General features: G+C 33.5%; 1 protein-coding gene across 1 annotated transcript in view; it reads left to right on the forward strand.

The window, feature by feature from the left end:
- LOC150107730 (protein amalgam-like) overlaps positions 1–25,205 on the forward strand; it is a 347,148-nt gene that overhangs the window by 257,808 nt on the left and 64,135 nt on the right. Inside the window, exon 3 of the mRNA XM_090391501.1 lies at positions 23,910–24,120. Within this exon, the coding sequence (XP_090247627.1) occupies positions 23,910–24,120 (211 nt within the window). The remainder of the gene's footprint in view (positions 1–23,909; positions 24,121–25,205) is intronic.

Here is a 25,205-nt window from a genome sequence, read left to right on the forward strand (position 1 = left end):
CTAAAAAGAAAAATTAGCTTAAGGCGGATATTTAAATACTTACAAATATGATATAAATAAATTAGAGAGGTAAAACTATTCTAAAATTCGAGTTGCTTTGAAAAGTCGTTTATTATTATTATTATTAGTAGTAGTAGTATCCACTTAAGAGAACATTCATTGATGAATGTTCTCTTAAGAGAACATTCATTGATGAAGCATGGACTATATTTTCAATTTATCTTGAAACAGATAAAATTATACGCCCGTTTAAAATTCTTATAAACGACCGACAGATAATAACAGGTCATAGTTTGCAGTGGTTTTCTTCATCACAGTATAATATAAGTTTCATGTGTGTATAAGTTTCATTTTCACATATAATTCAAAATTACTACAGTAATTAGTTGGTTTATTATGTCATTCTGCCACTGACCAGATTTCTAATTATGTTAACAATGTATGCTGGTGGCGGCCTGCCTTTCTCTAATAGCCGTATGTGTTGAAATTATATCAGATAAACACTAAACACATTCCCCGCAATCTGGCATTGTGTTAACACATAACATAGATTACAGATAAAACTTTATTTTATGCAATAATAATGATGGCGCTGATATCTTGATGGGAATGAGAATATCTTTGTATCTAGTTTTATATACTTCAGAAAGGAAGCCCTCACAATAAAAAATAGAAACTGAGTAAATAAGTAAATAGTTAATAATAATAATAATAATAATAATCTTTCGTTAACGATGAAGTATATCTTTGAATGTATGCTAAACAAAGATATAAAATAAAAGACCCACCATTTGAAATTTATTATTTATAACGCAATTTAGCGCGAAAATGGCCTTCTTAAATCTATGCATAGCAATCAATATAATTTTCCTAACTAATAAATTAGCTTTAGAGCGATTGGTGAATAACGTAACTAAGATAGTATTAGAATAAATTGCAAAAACTGGGTTTCTTAACTGTTTCTTAAATTTCAAGCATTAAACTATCCCATGAGTCTTATTTACTACCTGCATCCTTGAACAACATCCAAAGTGCCGTAGCATTTTTTATCATGTTGGGATCAAAGGATAAGAATCGTACTAAATAAATTATTTATTTTTTTGTGTCATCGTCCAATGAAAATATTCCTCACTAATCTCTCTCTCCATCGTTTACGAAACAGTTTCTCGACTTCCGTGCTAGATATTACCTGATTAAAATGAAAGGGCCTCAGTAATTCAGGTCCCATAATTTTCTGCTTTATATCTAAGAGTCACAACATTGAGACATAAAGGCGAATTGGTGTGACAGGTTGAAGACATTCAACTCGCATTCTAACGAACTTTACTGTACTTTATGATCATTTTAGGCATCTCTAGTGGTCCACGGGGACAGATTTCGCATAACTGCAAAGCCATTTATATTTTGCATGTAATTACATGCAGCGGCCACAGTCCGTTACATTCATCTTGCGATGTAGTTTCGCATTAGGCTTAACAACTAAGTAACGGTCTTTGTAATGCTTCAAACGATTGCTATCTGTATTTAGAAACAAAAGAGAACATCGTAGTTTTTGTTGCACGAAAATATTTAGAAACAAAAGAGAACATCGTAGTTTTTGTTAACGTAGTTATTTAAGCAATACGTTTACAAGACGAAAACAATAATTCTTCTCGTTAGCCAAGTCCTTTTAAAGACTGTAAAAAATAAAAAGGTGTATTAAATTTATTTAGAAATTTTTTTAAATATTTTTAATTTAAGAAGTATTATATAAAATTTACATTAATAATTTTAATTAAAAATTAAATTTTATTGAAATATTTATTTTAGTTTAATTATAGAGAAATATTTTATAGCAGTATAGTATCAGATTAAGAGAAACATAACTTTGAATTGTTACACAATATTATCTAAAATAATCTGATCTGTAATTAAATAATTACCAAATTTTAGAAGTCTGTTCAAAAGGCCAAAAAAAATCGATTAGAATATCAAAGATTCAATAAGGAGAGCATATGATTTATTATGTTCTCTGAAACAAAAACAGTCACCAATATGTGAGCCATCAGAGACGTATACTGACCTCAATACGATTTGACAAGCATCATGCATTAAAATAAGACATTAAAGAGACGCAAATGTCAAATGAAGATAAATTAATTATTTTCCAGAGGTTTTATGACAGTTCTCTGGTTTATTCTGAATATCTTATAATCCACTAAGTTGACAAGAAACAGAGCCACTTTAGGATTATAGAAAGTCGCTATGATAAGAAAATAATATATTTCGTTTATTTCTAATAAGATACTGTATCAATCACGTCGCTGTCACTTTTGAAAATGTGACTGATTTTTTTCTACATTCTTTCAAAAACTAGTGCCTTGCGATATTGATTACTCACAAGAAAATTAACAAATGACCAATAGCAAAGGAATGTTTGCGATCTTCTTTGATTATGCAAATAATCGTTTATAGTTGGACGCTCCAAAAGAATTTTTCGTTCTGCGTATGGCGTACACTTTAATGTAGGGCATCTGAGACGGAAAATATTAAACAATTCAGGAGTAAAAGAAGAGAATCTTAACTGGATGCCGCAAATATCCAAACGTGTGCGTTAAATGCATATGTTCCCTACCGGGTTTTTGTTTTACTGAGATAAAAACCTGATTTTCTGGGAAGAACTATTCTGTCATGTCCGTACGAGAGGCTAATTCACCTCCAATTTGAAAGCCCTTCCAAAGATTCCTCTTCTTTGATCATTATTCGAGCCGAGGTCGTGAAGCTTAAACAAATATCCAGATTCTTTTCCGACTGCGCCACAGGCTGACGAAATGAACTACTGTATGTGTAATACGTGAAAAGAGTTATTAAATTTCCATGTAACTTGGATTTCGTAAGATAAAAAGAAGTCTAAAGATATCTCTGTAAATAGATATCGATTAACTGCATCTTTGATCTTCGCTCTGAGTATTTCTAGAGATGGAGAAGCTAAATGTCTCCAAGTAACATACCAACCATCTCCATATCAGATCATTAACTCGCCATCATTTGAACCACGCTTTCTTATAAATGTGCCTTGAGTTCCGGATGGAATTCACACATCCAAATGAGCATATCGTTCCGATTGTGCAGGCGTAATTTTTCATTATAAATCAGGTAGTTAATAAGACAACCGATTGATCATTATTTATAAACTTAGAGACAAAAAATGCAAGTAAAAATAGGTTGGAACTATGGAATTAAACTCACTAGCTTGTAAAAAATACATATGCAAAGGAAAGTAACAAATATAACTCTGAAATGAATCGATCAATATATTAAAAATAAATAAAAGACTTTTTGTTCTATTTTTTCCCGTACTCCACGCATATCCGAGAGGTACAAATAAGATCAAAATAAATAACCTGAGAGAGCAGCCAGTTTCACTTTTTCTCATTGTAACGGAGAATAAAAAAAAAAAAAAAAGTGGAACTGGTCATCTGGTACAAGAGAAGTGAAAACTGATATCTCATACACGTCACATGCTGGGCATATTGGAAGCATATTGTTTTAACAGAGAAGTTCCTTTTCTTAAATTGAATTTTGGGCAAATTTTATTATACGAAGGAAAACTAGAAAGAATCTGTTACTAGAGACCTTCTACTCTCCGTGTGTCAATTTTGATTTTTGGTGATTCTTGTGTCTTGTTTATAAAGCATACACGTATTTTAAGAGTTTGAAAAGAAAGAGAATCCAGGGATCGAAGTAAAGCGTAAAAGCAATGCTTTAAGATAAGCAAAATTCTTGATGTTGCATGAAATAGTAAATAGAACGCCTGAAAAATTCAAAACGAAAACACTCTTTGTGGAAGTGGGTTGTCTGTAATGTAGATTACAATTTGAAATAAAAATAAAACAAATAAGAAGAAGAATTGCTTTTGACTCTGATTAAAAAAGGGAGTATAATAAAGAAACAAAAAAGAAAAAACTCTAATGTACATGCATTTGCATTTATTCCTAACATGGAACATCGTCTTATATGTTTTTTACTACATCCTTCGGTATCTGATGTCTTGAGTCAAAACAAGACTTTCCATGAGATTTCAGAACACGTTATGATGGTTTCCGAGAAATTACAAAAAAAAAAAAAAATAAATAAATAAAATAAAAATAAAATAAAATAAAATAAATGAACAGTTAGTCTGCATGCGTGTATTGCAACACACATTTATGTTTCTTATATATGAATAGATTATATTAATTTATAAAAGTTTTTTTTAAATGGCTACATATTTTACAAGAAGAATTTTTCATGCAAGGTCACGTTTTATACAAAGCATTGTTCAAAACCGGCAAAGTGGTGTAATAATACAATCAAAATCAGCCTGATCGTTGAGTTATCCACTTAAAAAATGTTACTAAATCCAAAATTAATTTAGGGATAATCTGTAGAGATACGGAAAATCCTTCACAAAACTAATTCCAAATCTATCATAACATTGCAAGTTGCTCAAAATAGGAGTGAAATGTGTTCATTTATGTCCTTTTACATATATATCTAAAAGTATTTTACTTTTTTATTACGATTATTTTAAGAATATAGTTTAAACTGTTATCAATATTATTAATAAATTTAAAATATCAAAAATTTTCAAGAAAATTAAATAAGAATAGAAAGTAAATAGTTACACCTTTTTTATTTATAACATTGTCTATTATATTTAATTCAATAAGTTTAATTTGATATCGATTTTTGATACTCATTTTTGATACCGTTAAATGATTTAATCTTATTGATGTGATGACGCAAAACCGAAAAAAAATTTTATTGGAAGGAAAAAGGGTTTTTCTTAACAACCTTATCTGTTTTCCCCAATAAAATTCACTTGGTATTCTTCAGCAGCTGCTACTTTTCCAACCTTGTCATTTGATGGAATCGATGCCAAATACTAATTTTATTCCCGCTGCTATTTCCACTTCTAAATGGCAACATTGTCATCGGTGTTTGAAGACGGAAGATATCAACGATGACAGGAGAAGCTGATATGAAATTTAATGTAATGAAGCTGTCACTACAGATCGTAACCGAGGAACTTGGTCTATTTGAAGAAAAGATTTTTTCAATACTTGTGCTCCTATTTCAGAAATGACCATTGCTGACTTTAGAAAAACATTGCGAGAATAGTTTTTATTTAAGTGCCAAAAGCAAGAATCTAAATTTTAGTTTTGTTTTTATGTTTTAGAATTGGGCGGCGAATAAGGAGAGGCAATTCAAGAGTCCAAATAATTTTTTGACATTTCTTGTTTAATTTTATACATATAACAGTTGTTGCAATAAAAAATTTTGTTATTATTATCATTTAGATAAACATTCACAACTCCTGTTGCCTGATAGATGAGGAGAATCTACCTCCAGATAATAAATTACTTTAGGAATTTATTTTTGGAATTACTTTTTGAAAAGATCAAAGTTCAATTCTCGTCGTGACGAGCGGAATCTTTATATGAGTTTTGTGAATTGAAGGTGAGTTAGACAATCTCATAAGGAGATAGCAGCGTTTTTTCTCCCGGAAATTCGAGTTTTTCATCTCACATACAGACAAATCGGCCTTGAGAACACACGTAATTTACAGACAAAAATATTACTGGTGGTGGGCAGTAGATGGCGTTGGTGTATATGATGATGATAGTGGCCGTTCGGTGTAGTTGGTGGATTAAGTGGTGGAGACGGAGTGTTGTAGAGTAGATGCTCTCCTTCGATGAGTCTTTGGACTCCTTAGAGGTGTCACGTAATAATAATGATAATAATCGGTAGTGATATGAAAAAAATTTACTGTAAAGATACCAAAATTAATTTAGGGATTATCGACAGAAATACGGATAATATCGTAATTCTATTTTAGTAATTAGTGGGTTATTAAAATTTAGTAGCCTACTAATTTAAATGCTGAAATTACTAAATTATAAATTATTTAATTAAATAAAAATTTATTATTTTCTTAATAAACCTAAATTCTTATATATGATTTAATTTCGATTAAGTCGCTCGAATTATTGCGATGTTTTTATTTCAAATTCTTAGCTAGCAAATAATAATAATGATTACAATAATAATTTATTTATTTATTTATTATACTATACAGGCAACTCTAGGGAGTCAGGGACTTCTGAAGGACGTGAAATACTTGAAACATTCAGCGAAAACTCACTCATAATATCCACTACTAATTTTTTCACTCACCCATGAGAAGATCTGATACTCACATTTTTCCTGATCACAACCTTACTTAGATTCCAAAAATGATCCCGAGTTCTTTCCCATTTGCTATGATTGCAAAAATTTCCCTAATTCTATATTTTAAGATCTCTTTACCAGCTTTTACGTTTCTATCATATCTCCTTTTTGTTTTATTTTTATTTATATTTTTTATTTCTTAAACTTTGAAGGCTGCATTCTTTTCTGTTGTCTATATATACAAAGGCTCACTAGTCTACCGGCTACCAAGATATTATCTTGGTAGCCGGTTGCAAGGCTGTTTGCCCATTTTCATGAGATCTAGGTGACCATATTTGAACACACTTCAATGTATATTAAGGCTTAGTAAAGTGGGAGAATAACTTTCTTATTCCAGCAAGTTAGTGTTCTTGTCAACATTGCAGTCACCCGATGTGATATCTTAACCATCTTAGAAATGTTCTCTCAAAACCCTTACTGTTCCCCCCATGGCCTTTAGGTGGTTTATCATTAACGTGCATCAAACTTCCATTAAAATAATACTCAATCTGTAATGTCTTTAGTCCAAAATGCATAACGCGGCATTGCATTACATTAAAATGACACATTATTGACATTATCCATAAAGGCAATCAGCCTGCAGAGATTCTGCATCAATATGTCCCTTATCACCAGATCAACTTTTCATCATCTATAGATATATAACTGAATATTTCCATGCTATAACTGGCTGCACGAGTTCTAATTCCATCCTTGTATAATGGAATGATCTGGTCCTCCTTTCACTCATTTAGAATCGTGTTGGTGACTCAACCAGAGGCACAGCTAATTCTATTTCACATCCTTTTAGTACGTATGCTGATATCTCCTTCAAATTGACTGCTGTCTTTACATCAAGATCTTGCAATATTTTTAAAACCTCTACCGATTTCACCTGTCTTAGAAATGTTGCCTCAAAACCTTATCACACTATTCCCCATCGCCTCAGGTGGTTCATCATTCATGTGATGTGTATCAAATTTCTATTAATACTCAGTGTAGACGGGTCGACAAACTACGGCTCGTCTCCTATTATTGCACAGCTCGCGAGCTGAAGATGCTTTTTTAAATTAACGTAGTGATAGAATCATGAAACTGGGTTTCTGTATCCACAGAGAAGTGTTAATTTTACGCAGACATCCACATTCATTTACATGTTGTCTATGGCCTCTTTCGCACTATTGTTATGGCAGTGACCTTATGTTGCACTCTCGTCGCCTTGTGATGCCACCGTTGACTAACAGTGGTAACTAGGCAATACTCTGAGTGTTGCAGACAGAGCGGTTAGCGTTTCCGCTCTCCAGCCAAAAGACTGAGGGTTCGAATCCCGCCGCGCGCTTGGATGTTTGTGATTGTCTGTGAAAATACTAGTGGTGGTGGTGGGCGTTAGATGGCGTTGGTATAGTTGCGGTTCATTGTAGTTCATGGATTGTGAGTGGTGGAGACAGAGAGTTGTAGAGCAGGTGCCCTCCCTCGATTAGTCTTTTGACTCTCTGAAGATGTCACATAATAATAATAATTATAATAATATCACCACTTTATGTCGGGGAATATTGGTAGATATTTGTTATATTCAAATTCTGCAGGTCAGGAAAGACATTTCCTAATATATCTTTTTAACATCTTAGAAAAGTTGCACTACATAAAATCTCAATACAAATCAGCCTTATTCGATGAGCACTGCTATCGATTTTGATGACTGGGAAGGCTAACTCTGTGCCCTCAATTACGCATAATATTATGTAATATAAAAGGAATTCCATACTTTTCGCTATTTTCTTAAAATTTTGTTTGTACACATACTGTATTTTTTTTTAAAATATAATGTGAAAATTTTGTTTTTTTTTGTCTTATTTGTAATTATATGATATCCTCGATTTTATCTCTTGGCCGGGAAGTTTAAAACATTTACTGTCCGACCTTGTCAGAAAACGTTTACTGATTCCTGGCCTACATCCACCTCAAAATTCTCTCGGATTTCCTTTGACCGTTTCATCTAACTTCTTCTCATAATACTGATTTCGCTTTCTTCGCCATTGTTGGTTACATGCCTGATCTGTTCTTGATATCGTTCACGCTATTAGTTCCATAACATCTTATTATTATGTAGTTTATGATTTAAAGTTCAATTAAAGTAAATTATTTTATTTTATAAAATAAACAATTTGATTTTATTAAAATAAACTATTTCTTTAATAAAAAGAAAAAATTAAAATAATTATAAAGAAATATTTTATTTAGATAGATATTAATTAAAATTGTAGCATCTGCAATTTAAAACTTGTGCAATATTCAAATATTTCTTATCAAAATATAGAATTTGTTTTTCATAACAAATTTAATTCATGAAAGGGTTTTTCGTAAAAATGAGTATTATTGTAATTTCATGAAGTGTTATGCGTATTAGTGTAATAATTTATTTTATTTCAATTTCGTACATTTTATTCTTAGTAAGAATTTTTTTTATTATTTTTTATGTATTTTATATAATGCTTCAATTTTTATCTGTTTTACAATAGCAACAGTAAGAGTAAGAGTAATATATTTTTATTCTTTATTTTTAGTTTTATCTATTTTTATTATTTATTTATATTTTATTTTAATATTATTTTTATTTGTTTTTTTTAGCCATGGCTATTTTATTGTCATATAATGTTAATGAACTGTAGTCTTTATAATCAGTTTTAAAATTAACTTTAGATATTGAAATTTTTGAAATTAACCGTACGGTTATCCGGGAAAAAAAAGATGTACTTCTGTGGGAAAAAAATAATGACACGGGGTGTCTTTTTATATACTTTGTTATTCTCGCCGGACAAACTACAAGAAACGCTCTACATCCTGTAGTCTCTACGTGACCAGAAATAACTTAAAACCAACTGTTATCATCATTGTTTCGCTATAAGTACTTCTTGAAGTATTTGTCACCAAACGAATAGCTACCAAATGTTTGGTAAGCACTTGTTTTCTATGACTATAAAACCTTCAGCAAACAGCTGGTTCCAACATGTGGCTGCATATATGGCACTAAAAACAATCATTTGTTCGCGGTGGCTACTATAAATCACTTCAGGAAGCTGTGAAAGGTCCCTTTCTCGCACGTGGGTAGCCAACAATTCCTAACACTTTAACGACGCTGTTCCAGGAAATACAGCACTAAACGTGAACGACCGACTATATTGAGTATGGTCTGCCAACATAAGCCCTCTACCTTTACTTTATTAAGTTTTTATTTAAATTCAAGGCCACTTGGATGTGATATATATATATAGTGACTTTTGTTTTGCACATATGAACACCTCTCTCTCTCTATCTAAAGATGATGTTTTCCTTTAATTTTTCCCACAAGAACCTTTTGATTCGTATTTTGCATTTTATTCAACTTTTCCTTACCACTGAAGCGTATAACAGAGTGGCTTGTGCTCATATTGTCTGTGTCTGTAAGTCACACACACATACAAAACGCTCGGTGTTTCTTATGGAAATAAATTAACATTTAAGATTCAAAATTGGTCTTGTATAATTTGGATGTGCCATGAAAACGACACTTTCGCAGAGCAGTTAAAAGGATGGCCCATAGGCATTTCTAATTGGAAAGACCTAGGTTCGATTCCCATCATGACGCGAGAATGCCTTTTATGGACTTAACCAGCCTAATACTGAAGTAACAGGTTTCATCTGGGAACTAGATTAATTTCTCCAGGCAAACTGGCCACAGAACACATGGAAGATTGAGTGGTAGAGACAATTGTAGAGTAGGTGCCCCTCCCCCCTCGATGAGTCCTTGGACTCCCTGGAGGTGTTACGTAATAATAATAATTAATAATAATAAGAGGATATCAGTCCCAACGGTGGACTGTGTAGTGTAGATGGCCGATGACCTCATAGCATAAGGTCATCGGCCATCTGTGCCAAAAATTTTACCAACTTGTTGGAGGTGTAATAATAATACAGGGTGTTTCAAACTGAATGACCTGATTTCAAATAATTATATTTAATAATAAAAATGTGGTACAGTTACAAAATAAATTACCACGTATGAAGTAAGGCGTAAAGTTTCACTCACCGCAATTACAAATGCTCAATGTGCCCTCCACCTGCTGCACGGACAACATCAAGCCGATAGCTGAATTCATCCTAAAAGCGTCTGAGAGTGTCTTCTGTCACAGAATTTACTGCAGCCGTGATTCTGGTTCTGAGCTCATCCGAGTCAGCGGGTAATGGACGAACATAAACACAGTCTTTTACATATCCCATAAAAAGAAGTCACAAGGTGTAATGTCTGGAGATCTTTGAGGCCAAGAGTGTAGTGCCAAGTCGAGGGGTACCGTGCGTCCAATCCAACGCTGAGGGAATGTTTCGTTTAGAAACGGGCGACCTTGGAGGTTCCAATGTGGCGGTGCTCTGTCTTGCTGAAAAATGTAATCTTCAGATTCTTCATTCAGCTGTGGAAGTAGCCAGTCCTGCAGTATCTCAAGATAGGAGTTTCCCGTAACAGTGTTTTCCTCAAAAACGAAAGGGCCATAAACCTTTCTACCAGAAACCGCGCAAAAAAACGTTAAGTTTTGGTGAATCACGTTCATGCTGTACAATTTCATGTGGATTCTCAAATCCCCATATCAGAACATTGTGGCGCCCCTGTCCTCCATGTCCTCTAACAGATTAGCATAAAAATCTGTTCAAACAAAAAACTCTGGGCCAAGGCTGTTCACATGGTTCAAGTCGCATTCATTTGTGGTTCGTGGTTGCAGAGATATACAAATTTCAAATTGGGACATTCGTTTTGAAACGCCCTGTATACTGACTCCTGGTATAAGGAAACGTACTTCTCTGTTGTTGGCTAGAACTGCATTTCCATTAAGAAAGCATGAATGTAGTGTTAATAGTATCAGTGATTTAAGATATGTTCCTTACAGTGTTCCTAGTTTCATCCTAACTAGAAGCTACAGTAATTTTATGAAATTTTGTTGCGCATTATATGTATTAGCTTTTAGGATAATTTATCAATTCTCGTGAACATTGATATTATACACTAACTCCACACTGCTCGATAAAATTAACAGAACAATTTTTTTTGATGAATATTTTATTCTTCACAGTGTCTCCAAAGGCCAATATTGGTTATAATAGGCCTGCAATTCCGAGTATCCAATAGAAATTGATCTACCACTCCCAGGGCCATCGCCAGATTAGATTGCGCCCTGAGGCAAACAATTAAATATCGCTCCTAATGGATTATAAGACAAAAATATAAGAAAATCTCCAATTGCTATTTTGTTTTTATTACAAGAGCAACATTAATGCAAAATGATTACATAATAATATTAATTAAATGTTAGCTTTGCGGGGATATCGCACAATAAAACTTTTATAAGCTCTTCTAAATTTAAATTATAAGCTATGTCCGCCTCTATCGATATAGTTGCTAGATCAACTTTCTACAAACACATTACAACTCGTCTGAATTGGTGCTAATTGTACATATTTTGAAGCTCTGAGAAGTGGAGTACATTTCTGTTCTCCGCTGTGTCCCGTTTTAGTTTTAGCCTACAACTGATTCTAGACGTTGTTTCAACTCTGGAGAAAGCAAAGAATACAACTGAATCTCGGAGAAAGAAATATTTTTATTCAGTTCAGAATAATGATCAAGGCCGCATCCTTCCTCACGTTTTTGATAAGGATATCGTAACTACGTACAGGTGCTGAGAATAAATCCTCGAAGCTTATGTTCAGGGTTGCATGTAACCTAGATTTTCTTTTCATGCATGATAGTGCTACTGCCCATAGAACTCAAGTAGAGGAGTATCTTGAAACTGAAGATATCTAACGAATGCGTGGCCAGCACGATCACCAGATTTAAATCCGATCGAACATGTGTGGGACGTCCCTGGGCGTTGCATTACACGCAGATTGTCACTGCCTCGATAAGCTAAAGTCGGATCTGGTAGAAAATGGGATTTGCTGTCACATTATCTTATAGAAACTCTTACCTCGTATATCGAGCAGGGTCCGCCGCTGTCAGACCTGTCTAGAATGAATTTATAGTTGGACTGTGCATTTGTTTGTTTGTAGATGGAAACAGATACTTTATATGTATTTGCTTCAACCTCTATTTCTCGAAATTAATTACTTATATAAAAAACAGCTGCTGTCATACCATGCAGACTAGGCAAGTGAGGACAACTATTAGTAAAATGAGTTATTAACGTAGAAAACAGTTGTTCAGAATAATTTTTTCAGTAGAGATTAAATGCTAGCGACATTAATGTGTCAATATGGTGGTAACAGACAAAAAAAGAAACAAAAAAAAGGAAGCTCTGAGCTATCGAGTCACATCATCGGTAGTTGCAATGCAGCTACGATGCACCGAACACAGATGCAGTTCATATGCAAATAACTCCCGAAATTCCTAGGTACATGTATATAAACGCAAACGGGGGTCTGCTACCGTTTATTGCATATTAGAATAGAATCCAGAGAGGACCTGAGTGACGTTGAAAGGGGCGTGATTGTTGGAGCCAGGCTGGAAGGTGCATCTGTGACCAGAATAGATGAAATTGCACATTAGTCGAGGAACAATCTCTAAGGTCGTGTCAGCATGGCAGTCAACAGGACAAACATCATCATCAGCCAAATGTGATAGTGGAGAAAGCGCTTACTGGAAATATTTCGAACATTAGTGCGCTGGTCGAAAAATAGGCGGGCTTCTGCTGAGCAGTTATGTGAAAAATTCAACGCCGGTCGTGAGAAACCCATTTTAACAAAAACTCTGCCGCGGAAACTACACAGAGTTGGATATCCCAATCGGATTGCGTTACACAAGTCTTTGATCACTCCCCTCAAAGCACGTCGTGCTTGTTTCCAACTGTTAACGATTTTGGTGATTCTGTAATGATCTTGGGAGCATTCTTATGCCGTGGTTTGGACCCACTTATTGTATTGGAAAGCAAAGTGGATGCTGCACGTTATCTTTCAATCATAAGTGATTTTCGCAACATGATGGTGAGGTTCCCTGTCTGCCATGGCCATTCCACTCACCAAACTTAAATCTTATAGAATATTTATGGGACATTTTGGAGCGAGCTCCCAGGCAACGTTTCCCACCTCTAAAGAACAAACACGAATTGATCCAATTTCTGTCGGACGAATGGTATAAAATTCATCCTGTTGAGTTCCAAGCACTGACAGAATCTCTCCCTCAAAGAATATAGGCTATATTAGACGCCCACGGCGGACGGACCAACACCACATTAATCGAAACGTATCACTTTTTTTTTTGTTCATTACTTGTATTTAACAATGCACGTAAAGAAATTAATAAGCCCCAAATAGAAATAAAACTGGAAACACTTGGTAAAATAGTGTTTTCTAAACTATGAGGCACGCTTCAGAGATGGTGATGCAAGCGTGTGTCACGAGGACATCAACTAATGTTCAAATAATGCCTTTAATCGTGTTGTGTTTTCTGTAGTACACTTGAGCACAGAAATTTGCCTGCAGAAATCCCGGTAAGGATTCTGTTTAGAACATAGGGTTAATTTATAATGCATAACATTATTTACATAATGCATAATATTTACATTATATATAACATTTATCTTTACATTACACATAACACATGTATATTTATTTAATATAATGCATAAATATTTATAATAAAGTAATTATGTTATTATCATTATTATCCATCAGGAGACTTATGCCCATCTAGAGCTGCATAAACTTCACGAATACCACAAGTTCTTAAACTTTTTTTTTTATCCGCAAGCCCTTTTCAATAAGGCTAAGTTATTAGCGACTCCTGGCAGCACCGGTTAAGTCTTTTTATACTATCATGACATTTTTTGAGAAGATTTAAATAAAATGATAAATAGAAACAATGAACATATTTATTACAGAAATTGTGTACATACAGTTATATTTAATAATATATACTTAACTTTTTTATAGTTGACAATCTAATTTTATATGTGGTTAACAATATAAAATTAGATAATGTAGAATGAGGATTATAATTTCACTAGTACTATAGTAAATATTTAATTTATTCCTGTTTATCAATGTTTGTTGCGACCCCCAGAATCTTTTTCGCCACTCCTGGAGAGTTACCCACACTATTTACCCCCCCCCCATCTATAGCCACTGTTTGTATTTAGGTCTGTTAACTGGATGTGCTCTTTGACCTATTTGCCTATATGGTCGAAAACTCCAAGCTTTTGGGAGAAACAAAATCCCTCTTCCTCCTTATGACATACGCAAACTCACCTTCAATTGATAAAACTTATATAAAGATTCCTCTCCATCATAAATAGAAGAGAACTGAAGTCTTTTCCAATTAAAGATCGCAATGCTCCTTCCAGTTTTGATATAGTGGCGCTAAATAACATATTGTTTATATATTACGCTGTATTATAATATTTATAATATAAGATATAAATAACAATTATTCTTCCATTTAATTAGGACGAGAAAATTAAAATACTGGACATTTATAAATCATACGAACATTTAATATGCATAATGACCTCAAGCTATCGACATTTTTTAAATATATTTTAGACGTTTCAAACGTAAGATTTCAGTTCGTTTATTCTTACCCCCCAGGACGTTTTGGAGCATAAATACGGAGCCGTCACCGATGAATAATGCTTTGAAGATTCTATAAAGGCATTTAACTTTTTAGTTCAAGTTATGCACGGTAGGATAGTTTGACATTTCGTCATACTACGTCATCAGTCGAAAAAATCTACCTATTGTAAATGCACGCCATTTGCAATGTTGCATGACTGGTTTCCTGAGCTATTTCGATAACTTGAAGATAACTATTATATTTCCATGAGTTGAGAAAAATTTGTGCTATAGGAAAGTGAAATAAATAAAACAAAATAAGAAATTGATAATGTTTTCTAAATATTTTTGAATAACTGCCATATTATATTATTTATATAAAACACCATTTATTATCTTAGCAATTTTTCTATAAATTGCAATTTTGATTATTTTAATCGCGTGCGGAAGAGGATTGGAGGGGAATCAATCGACCGTGAGATGCGGTGATGATTGATTCATTCAATCCCATACCCTTGGAGAGTAATGGATGGCAATTCTGTAGCCAATGAAGTTCTAACTGAGGCTCGGCTATTGCTGTTACTCTTCTGCCATGATCAGAGCTTTAATTGCTCAATAATACCTAATCTCTACAATGTCTACTACAGATAACGGGGAAGATGAAAAGCATTCTTGCTTCGCCCCTTTAAGCCAGTCCTTATAAGGACTTTAATCGCGTCCCTCCCAACTGATCATAGCTAACACAACTGCCCTCAAAGGGCGAGCTTAACTGCTCACAAACCTCCCATTCCCAAACAACTCTCATTATAGATAAAGGGGAATTATGAAAAGCACTAGTGCTTCACCCATCCTGTCAGAAATGTTAATGGTAAATGGTTAATCCCTTCTGGCTTAGACCTCGAAGAAAAAAAAAAGTCCTTTTTAGGACTTCCAGGGTAACGAATGGCAATGCTGTAGCCAGTGAAGTTTCAACTGAGGCTCGGCTATTGCCCATTACCCAGCCATGACTGGAGCTTTTAGCTCAATAACACTCCATCCGCACAGATTCTCTTCATTCAGATGACGGGATAAAGAGTCAAGGACTCAATCCATCGCCCAGTTCTTTTATTTATTATTATTTAATCGCGTCTGAGTGAGAAGCTACCGTGAGATGCGGTGATTAATACTCTTGGAGGGTAATGGATGGCAATGCTGTAGCCAATGAAGTTCTAACTGAGGCTCGGCTATTGCTGTTATCCTCCTGCCATGATCAGAGCTTTAATAGCTCAAATTTAATCGCGTCAGTAGTAAACATTAATTTGTTTGTATGTTGAAACATACATACATACATAGTAAACATTAATTTGTTTGTATGTTCATACATACATACATATATTTTTAGCATTATTCATTCAAATGTATACAGGCTGTTGGGAGTTTAGCCCAAACTGCTTTAAATTTAATGCAATAAACTGTAATGTTATTAACTTTAATGCCATTTAAATGAAAATGAAAAATACTGACGTATTTGGCAAAATTCAGATTGCACTGGCAAACGATCAAGCGAAGCGAAAGGGGAGCTGTTAGAAAAATACATATGCAGAGACACTAAAAATGTGTACGACAAATGGAAAATAAAAGCAGCGACCAGTGTACAGAATAAGCAATTTGCATTGATCATTACAACACTTGTTCTGCTTGCGAATGTTCATTATGACTTTACATAGGGAGTGTCTACCTGCAGATGGGAACAGAAACAATGCATGGAAATCTGAACGTTGCCTTTAGTAAAGAGAGAGAGAGAGACACACACCGTATGAGCCTGCTGATCGCGCAAAGTTACCGGGGGGAATACAAAGCGCGACCTCAGCTATATCAGCATTCCGTTACCTCTTCAGCCACTGGGGTACTGATTGTAAATGTACTTAAATTGCAAATGTAAGCTTTGCGCATCTCCCAGCTTCTAGGTTGTATGTAAGAGCTGTTAGGAATTGGACTCTGTGCAAGAGACATCATTAAGTTCCATGATTGTCTTTTAGATCTCACACGAGAGGAGAAAAGACATTAGAATCACATTTGAAGTATTACTAGTACCCAACGCGTTTTATCGTATAAGAAAGGATACCCAATATTCCGTTGCTTTTATTCGTGCTCAAGAGAGACAAGCATAGGACCCATAACACCTAAGTTGAAATTGCGTTTTCATTGGTTTCTTTGAAGAGATGACCATATGGAGATTCGAATACGGTGTAAGAGAAAAGAACGCACTCATACGCACCCCACTATTTGTTTTACATAATGCTTAGAGACAGTATTTTAATATCCATCAACTTTTCTGTAATGCTGAGGAAATAATCTATTGAATACCTGAGAAAGATCTGGATGTTGATGCTTTGCAATTCTCTTACAGTTCTTGGTGAAATATTTTCACATAATAGCAGACTTCAAACATAAAATGCTGAAAATAATACAGTCTGTGTATTACTTAAATACACAAACTGTATTAAATGTCAATAAAAATGACCGCATAGCGAGTTTTTTTGTTTTTTTTTGTATACTATAATATAGATTAGTGTAAGATATCATCTTAGAAATACACCTGTTCGGTACTTATTTTGTTAAATTATTTTTATAGTTTAAATTCATTGAGGTAAGATTTCATTTCTCATAATAATAATTTTTATTATTATGAGAAAAATAATAAAAATTAGCCTTTCTAACGACTTTTTTATCATGCTCCATTCGCTATACTTGAAGAAACCAGCAGTTCAAAATGCCTTCTGAATCATAAACATAGTTATATAATATGATATCATCTTCATGGATTTCCAATCTTCATTAAAATGCGTAAATAATTGGGGAAAAGGTTGTACAGCCAGAAGGCATATCAGTTTATGACATAAATAGTGTTCTAAAATTTAATCGAACATCAAAACAATTTAATCAATAATGTGCATTGCGCCCCAGAAAAAATCTAATAAAAACACTGAAAGTACGTCTTTATTGATTAGTTGTTTTTAAGTGTTATCTATTTGTTCAGATAAGTGGGATCATTTCAGTGGATTTTCGTAATTCGAAGCAAAACATCAGTCTCTAAACTGTTTTTATACAATTTCATAGAAACAGAATAGGATTGAGGGATAAACCATTGCCTATGTATTTCCCTCTAATCCGCCAACTAGAGATGGAATTATCAATGTTTCCTAAATTTCATTAGTATCTGGAGCGCAGTACGCATAACTATTCGTTACAAGTATTTGCAAATGGGACTGGGATACAAAATTAAGTACAAGTATATAACAAAGTGTAAGTTAGCATCCAAAATGAAACTAAATGTAGAAAAACAAACAATGATACCGTAAAAACCACAGCCTCTTAAAACTTCGCCTATTTTGCGGATAATTATTGCATATTGAGATTTTTAAAAAAATAACACTTATATCGGAAAGGAACCTTGAAAATGTAGTTTATATTATAACTGAATTTAAATATTTTATTGTTACCGAACTCTTCACTATAAAAAATCGACTGGTTCTAAACTATGACTTCTACCATATACAGTGAGTGCTTTCCACAACATCCCAGCCGACCTTAAGGACACACCTTCATAGCGCACAAAGTAAGCAGATAAATTCGGTTAGAAATAAATCTTATCTAGATCGTGCAGAACCTTTCTAAATGATTTTCAACTGTACTGGAATTCGCCGGGCTCAAACGGAATTTTTCGTGAGGGAAACTGGTTTTTTTTTGATTCCAGAAAACAGTTCAACCGGACAGAGTACGTTTAAAAAAAAATTGGATTTAATACTCAACCCGTAGATTTAGTTCTTTTGGAAGTGATTTCACAATGCACAATACTGCATGATGTTAATTATTTTATTCCTGTCAAGAGCCTCCGAAGCTAAATCGTTTCGAAGATACCATTCGACTGGAAAGATCTGGGTTCAAATCCCGTCTAGAAGACGAAGAACGTTCATCAGTTTTTAAATGAAGGTGAGTTAGTAGGTCGCATACGGAAGTGTAAGGTGGACGTTCTCCCTAAAAACAGGCTTTTCATCCCCAAAGACAGAGAAACCTACTAGAAGGACACAGATCTAGGACAGTGGATGAATAAGGATTAATCAACCTACTGCGTCGGATTTAGTTTTAAATTCTCCTGGTATGGTGTGGATCTACGCACAATTGTAAAACAGAGAGAAATATTACCAAAAAGAATTGATGTGATTAATTTAATTTCACAATAATAGTTATAAATTTTTCGTTCGGAAAATGTATAATCTGTAATTTACAACAGTATTTTATGATGGAAGTAGATATTAGTTCTATTAGAGTTCATAAAGTTCTATACGACATTCAGTTAACTAGCAAATTAGTTGCGTCACATCTGGGTACCAGATTTCTACATGAGTCCTGTAATGCGATACAGGTATATCATGTTACATTTATACACCTTGCAAATATTTCAGAATGTATGACATTTATCAATTTAAATAATATCCAACAGAAATTTTTAACAGAATTAAAATATTATATTCTAATATTTGAGCTTTTACTTGATAACTTTGATAAGCTCCATCTATATTAATAAAAAGAAGTCAACTGACATCATCAATTTACTGCATGAAAGGACATCAGAGGTTCAATTATATGGCGTGGCGATAATTTTATTGGTTTTACTAAAATTGCCCTTCCGTCTACGTGGAGCTTGATCATCTGAAAGGGGGATTCATGAAGACTTTGGTTCAGGTCCTCTCCAACCATGTTGTGAATTCGAATCCCACCATGAGTATGATGTTTGAGAATTTCTTTTTTAGATAGTAGATGAATACCACTATCAATATTACTCTTTCTCCATCTATAGTGCTAATACAGATATATTTGCAACCGTTCATTTGTGAGATTCATGATGAAAAATTAATTAGTTAACTAAACATTAAAAAAATTAGACCACCATTGTTGTAATAATTAACTATTTTCATTAACATTTGAATTATATTTTCCTAATAAAGCTAAACCGATACTGTGACCCTCTAAGATGGGAATATGCAACCCATGTCCCTTGAGTCTATTCTTATACGGTCTGAAATATTTTCAAGAAAATATTTGAGATTTCTTCAATCGTGCAAATATCATTATATTTTAATAATTTAAGAGTCTAAAATTTTTCTTTGAATTTTCATTCTCATGTCTCTTGCATTTATTGTTTTTAATATATGTTTATCGTTATATTTTAAAAATTATTCGCATCAAAATTAATTGATATTATAATCAAAACTTCTAGGTTATTTACTTTTAATACTTAAGAAAAAAGTACGTTAAATTCAGAGCTAGTATTAAAATAGATGAAAATAACAACAATAAACGATTCAATTTCATTGGATGTGTTTGTGAATTTAATATTAAGTTGAAGAATATTATTAATTCTATTATTTTTCTTTATTTATTTCAAAACTATTACATCTATAAATTTAAATATAAAATAAATTTGTATTATTTTAGATGTTATGATTTAGTAAATTTTAATACATTAACAATATGTATACTTGCACATAGTAAGCATATAATACATCTTTTTTTTTTATCTCTTAACTCTTCATATGAAGTTTTTCAATCTCGTTTTGAAGTCAGATTAGAACGTTGTCTAAACACACCATAAAATTTCCAGATATATAATAAGTAACAATCGCACACTTGGCAATTTATTTGATTGAAATTTTATTCTGCGTTATTGCGCGTGCGTAGCTACATGCGCAGAACGTTTTCGTTGATTTCCATCCAGTATCATGTCATTAATTCATAAATATAGTACTGTAGAGTTCAAAATTTCTAGGTATAGTGACAGATTGAAGTGACTCCTTATTTGAGTTACATGCAAACAATACAAAAATCCATATTTGCACCTTGCAGGTGCATTATGGAAGACGAGAAAATTGTTTGAAAAATTTACTAACTGCTACTGCCAAGACTGTTACTACTTTTATTTATTTATTTTAGTCGAGTTCTCCGTATTTGAAGTACTGATATTTCTTGTAGTTACATATATATAGATTATTGATAAACTAAAATGTATAACATATTTATATTTCATATATCATTTAGGGACTTGCACTTCAGAATTCTGACGTATATGTACCGAGAAATAAGCCGTGTTTTGTTGTTTCCTTTAGAAGTTGTTTTGATGACCTGCCAAGATCTCCGACGTCCACAATCATCTCATACATTACTTGCTATGTGAGTTGATGATGATATTTGCACATCGACTCTTCAAGTCTTGAAAGCTTGATGCTTGATAGAACGCACTGCATTGGGGCATCGCAATAGAAAAATAGCCGAAGAGATAATTAGGAAGGTTAGAGGAGGTGTTTTCTTCATCTAGAGAATGGACACTAATTAGAATGGATGACCACAGCATGTGATCGATTTTGGAACCACTAATAGCTCCAAGAGTCATGATAAATTAGAAAAGCGGTTGCAATTAGCAGAGCTTGAAGTATTTCGGTAATTACTACACACTTTAGTAATACATGAAGCAGAAAGCAAGCATATTACTATATAAATAATAATAATAATAATAATAATAATAATAATAATAATAATAATAATAATAATAATAATAATAATAATAATAATAATAATAATAATAATAAAACTTTTAAATATTTAATAATAATTTCTTTATTTTAAGATTTACATAAAGACACCATACAGTTAATATAATGCAAAATTATAAAAATAAATATTAGAGGAATTTCGCGATTGGAAGGGGGGGATCAATCGACCGTGAGATGCGGTGATTGATTCATTCAATCCAATACCCTTGGAGGGTAATGGATGGCAATGCTGTAGCCAATGAAGTTCTAACTGAGGCTCGGCTATTGCTGTTACCCTCCTGCCATGATCAGAGCTTTAATAGCTCATTAACACCTTATCCATACACTGTCCTCTACAGATAACGGGGAATATGAAAAGCATTCTTGCTTCGCCCCTTTAAGCCAGTCCTTATAAGGATATAAGGAATTTCGCGATTATTGATTAATAATATTTTTCGTACGTGAATTCAGATGTAATGTATAAGTTATGTGTTAAACCATCTTATTATTATTACACCATTATTATTATATTTTTCGATATGGATGAATGGCGTAGAAGTGGAATTAATACCTATGCAAAATATCGATAAATAATAACATGGAAATGGTATATTTATATGTAACTTCCATGAAGGATTGTAAACCCATGTAGTACAAGAGTTCCTCAGTGAAATCATCTAAATGACTACTCTTTTTCATTTCAAAAGCGTAATATTTAATTATATTAGTAATAAGACAGAACACAAGGTTTGTTGCGAAGTTATATGAAAGAAAAATAGTTATGGCTGTTTTCTTCCTCGTGTGCAGAGGAGTGACCTGCTGACAAAGGTTGTTGTTAGTAAATTGATAATCTGAAGGATTAGGAAATGGAAAACAAAAAAGGATTGGGAAAAAAGAAGGTGAAGTGGAAAAGTTGAGGAAATGGAATGGCGAGAGTAGGTGGCAAGTTTATCTCAGTTAGCAGTGAGAACCCCACTTCATTTTGTATATAAGAGATCGAAATTTTTATTCATAAGTATAGTTAAATAATTTATATTTTTGTAGGTATGTTCTTTCATGGGAATTCAATCAAAAATCTTCTGATTTAAAAAGCATTCTCAATCTTATCTTCTAAAATAGTATTTTCCTAAGGTGTATCGTCTTAATATAGCACGTTTTAAAAATAGTTTGTAAAGAAAATAAGATATTTAAAAAAAGAAAAAAAATCAAATGGGTATTGTAGTGAATTTGTTTTACTTAAATAAGAAGATACGTTAATAATTCACGAGTCATAATTTTTTTCTCCTTTATTAATTCTTAATCTTCATGCGAGCCTAAATCGTCTGAGGACAGACATCTGATTTCTCTAATATCTATAGCAATGCTCTTCTGGTGTACTTTTTTTATGTCAGCTCCTCCCACAGAAATCAAACACGGCATCGTCAATACCGTAGGTGGACTAAATTCGATATTCCGAGAACCTGTTCTCGACATCAAACATGGAATTTTTCAATCCATTTCACGCCTCTAATAAGCAGGGTGGTAATCTTACACTAGATGATGAAACCATCTGCCATCTAATCACATCTACAGGCACTCACTAAAGAGGGGGAAGGAATTCGAACTCGTAGCTTGTTGGTTAAAGAGAAAAGACGCTATCCACTACTTCAACTAGACCAGAAAATTGCCAGTATATTCGGTACGGAAGAAATTTTGTCATGTGTTAATGTCCACCTAATCCCGTGGCTTCCTCTCTATCAGAGGGTTGCAGCTGATTACTAAGGAGATAATGACTCAAGATGGTTTCCCGTTGCCTTCCTTGCCGTAAGTATTTATGACTGTAGCCGCGTGTGTGTGTTCACGGGACCGGTTTGCCTGTTTTGAGGGATGAAAAACCCACTACTTCCGTATGAGACCGATTAACTCACCTTTTGTCGAAAGAGACCAGATAAAGCTTCTTCAAGTCATGGACGGGAATCGAGCCCAGGCCTTTTCGACAAAAGGGCTTTGTCTATATTGACTGAGCTAAGGAGGCGCTAATGTCCACCATATCAATGAAATGAAATGAAATCAGAGTATTTTTGTGCAATCATTTTATTCATAAATCCCTACCAGATACAGAGCACTCAGTGCTTCCTCGAGCAACATATTCCACTCGCTACTACCCTCAAGAATTGTCTCGTTGCTAAATCAACGTTCAAGGACGCCTCATTCATGTTTTTCCATTTTATTATGGATGGAAAAGTCTTTCCTGTAAAACTTTTTTTATGTGGATGTCAAATACGAAATTTTATAAAGCTATTATATATCATGCATAAAACATTTCCGTAGTGTGTGTGTGTATGTGGTGCTCGGAAAAAAAAACCGTCACGTAAAATCAAATACTTCCCCATAACATTTTTTAAAATCATGACTACAATAAAGAACAAACAAACAAACAGCTCTACAATATTATTATTATTATTATTATTATTATTATTATTATTATTATTATTACATTAACGCTGCTTTTGTATGATTCAAAGTATGAAACTGTTTTCAATATTTTGTATTTCTTTTCAGGTATCGTGGATTAGGCGAAAGGATCTACACGTCCTAACAGTAGGCAGGTTTGCTTATACTAGTGATCAAAGATTTCAGACCATCCACCTAGAGAATTCCGATGATTGGACACTTCAGGTTCGATATCCCCAAAAACGAGATGCGGGGATTTATGAATGCCAAGTTAGCACAGTCCCAAAAATGAGTCTATTTATTACCTTGAATGTTGTAGGTGAGTAGAAAAAAACTAGTGAACTACAGCATTTGCTTTCAGAAATTTAAAGAACATTACCTACGTATTGCACTGTTTTAATGATAACAACCTAATTGTTTCTTTTTATTACGGTTACAACTTCGGATAATGCTCACAGAGATTCTTGCTTATGACATTCCAAGAAGCGTTTTAAAGAATTTACGACAATTGCCAGTAGATGCCGCTAGCTATATCATGCATTCCTTCCCAAGTATTTCGATAACACACTAGGAATGAAACAATTAACATTTACACAAGCTACGCAAGAGTTGTTCGATATTCTAGCAACCGGGAAAATGTTTTATAAGCACAAGGAAGATTGTTTTTCTTTGTAGTATGGAATTCTTTCAGCGGACATGCCGGCTAGTCACTTTATTAGCATTCTCAGTAAATAAAGTAAAAAATAATTCACTTACAATAAGCCAGCGGTATCCTTCCCTGATTGTAAGAGGGATCTGCGATTAGTCTATTTATCACGTGTTTGACAAACCATAGTAATAAACAATAATAATAAAAAAGTTAATTATAAAAATATTTTAAAATAAAATTTTATACTCTGAAATGAATACCTGTCTAATATATTTTTCATGGGAGTTCACGGATAACTGGCGATATTTAAATAGGCGACACGACAGGTGGGTAGAAGATAAATTTAAGTACCCCTTCCAATAAATCACCTATCATCTGCTGAACGGCTTTCAAGGCTTAACAACCAAGAAATTCAGCTGCTGGAGCAAAGTTTTCCAGGATTTTCAACTAAGTGGATGCTGCACCATAGGACTGGTTTTTCTCCTTCAGTGATGTTGTCGAAGCATCTGCACTGTTATTGGACCAGATGAATGAAAAACATTGATGATTTCATAAAACTTGGATGTTTCAAATTAGGGGACAGTGTCGATGTTTTCATTGCTGGACGAAATACGGAGGGAACAGAATGACAATGAGGCTGCTAATCATAACGATAAAACTGGCCAAAGATACAAAAGGCAGAACCTACACAAGAAAACTCTAATAAGAAATGAACCAAACAAAAATCTTGTTGCATGATATCAAGAATTCAAAGA

Source organism: Typopeltis vanoorti, chromosome 4, assembly GCF_054136105.1.
Source record: "Typopeltis vanoorti isolate ZY-2024b chromosome 4, IOZ_Tvanoo_1.0, whole genome shotgun sequence".
NCBI classification, from domain to species: domain Eukaryota; kingdom Metazoa; phylum Arthropoda; class Arachnida; order Uropygi; family Thelyphonidae; genus Typopeltis; species Typopeltis vanoorti.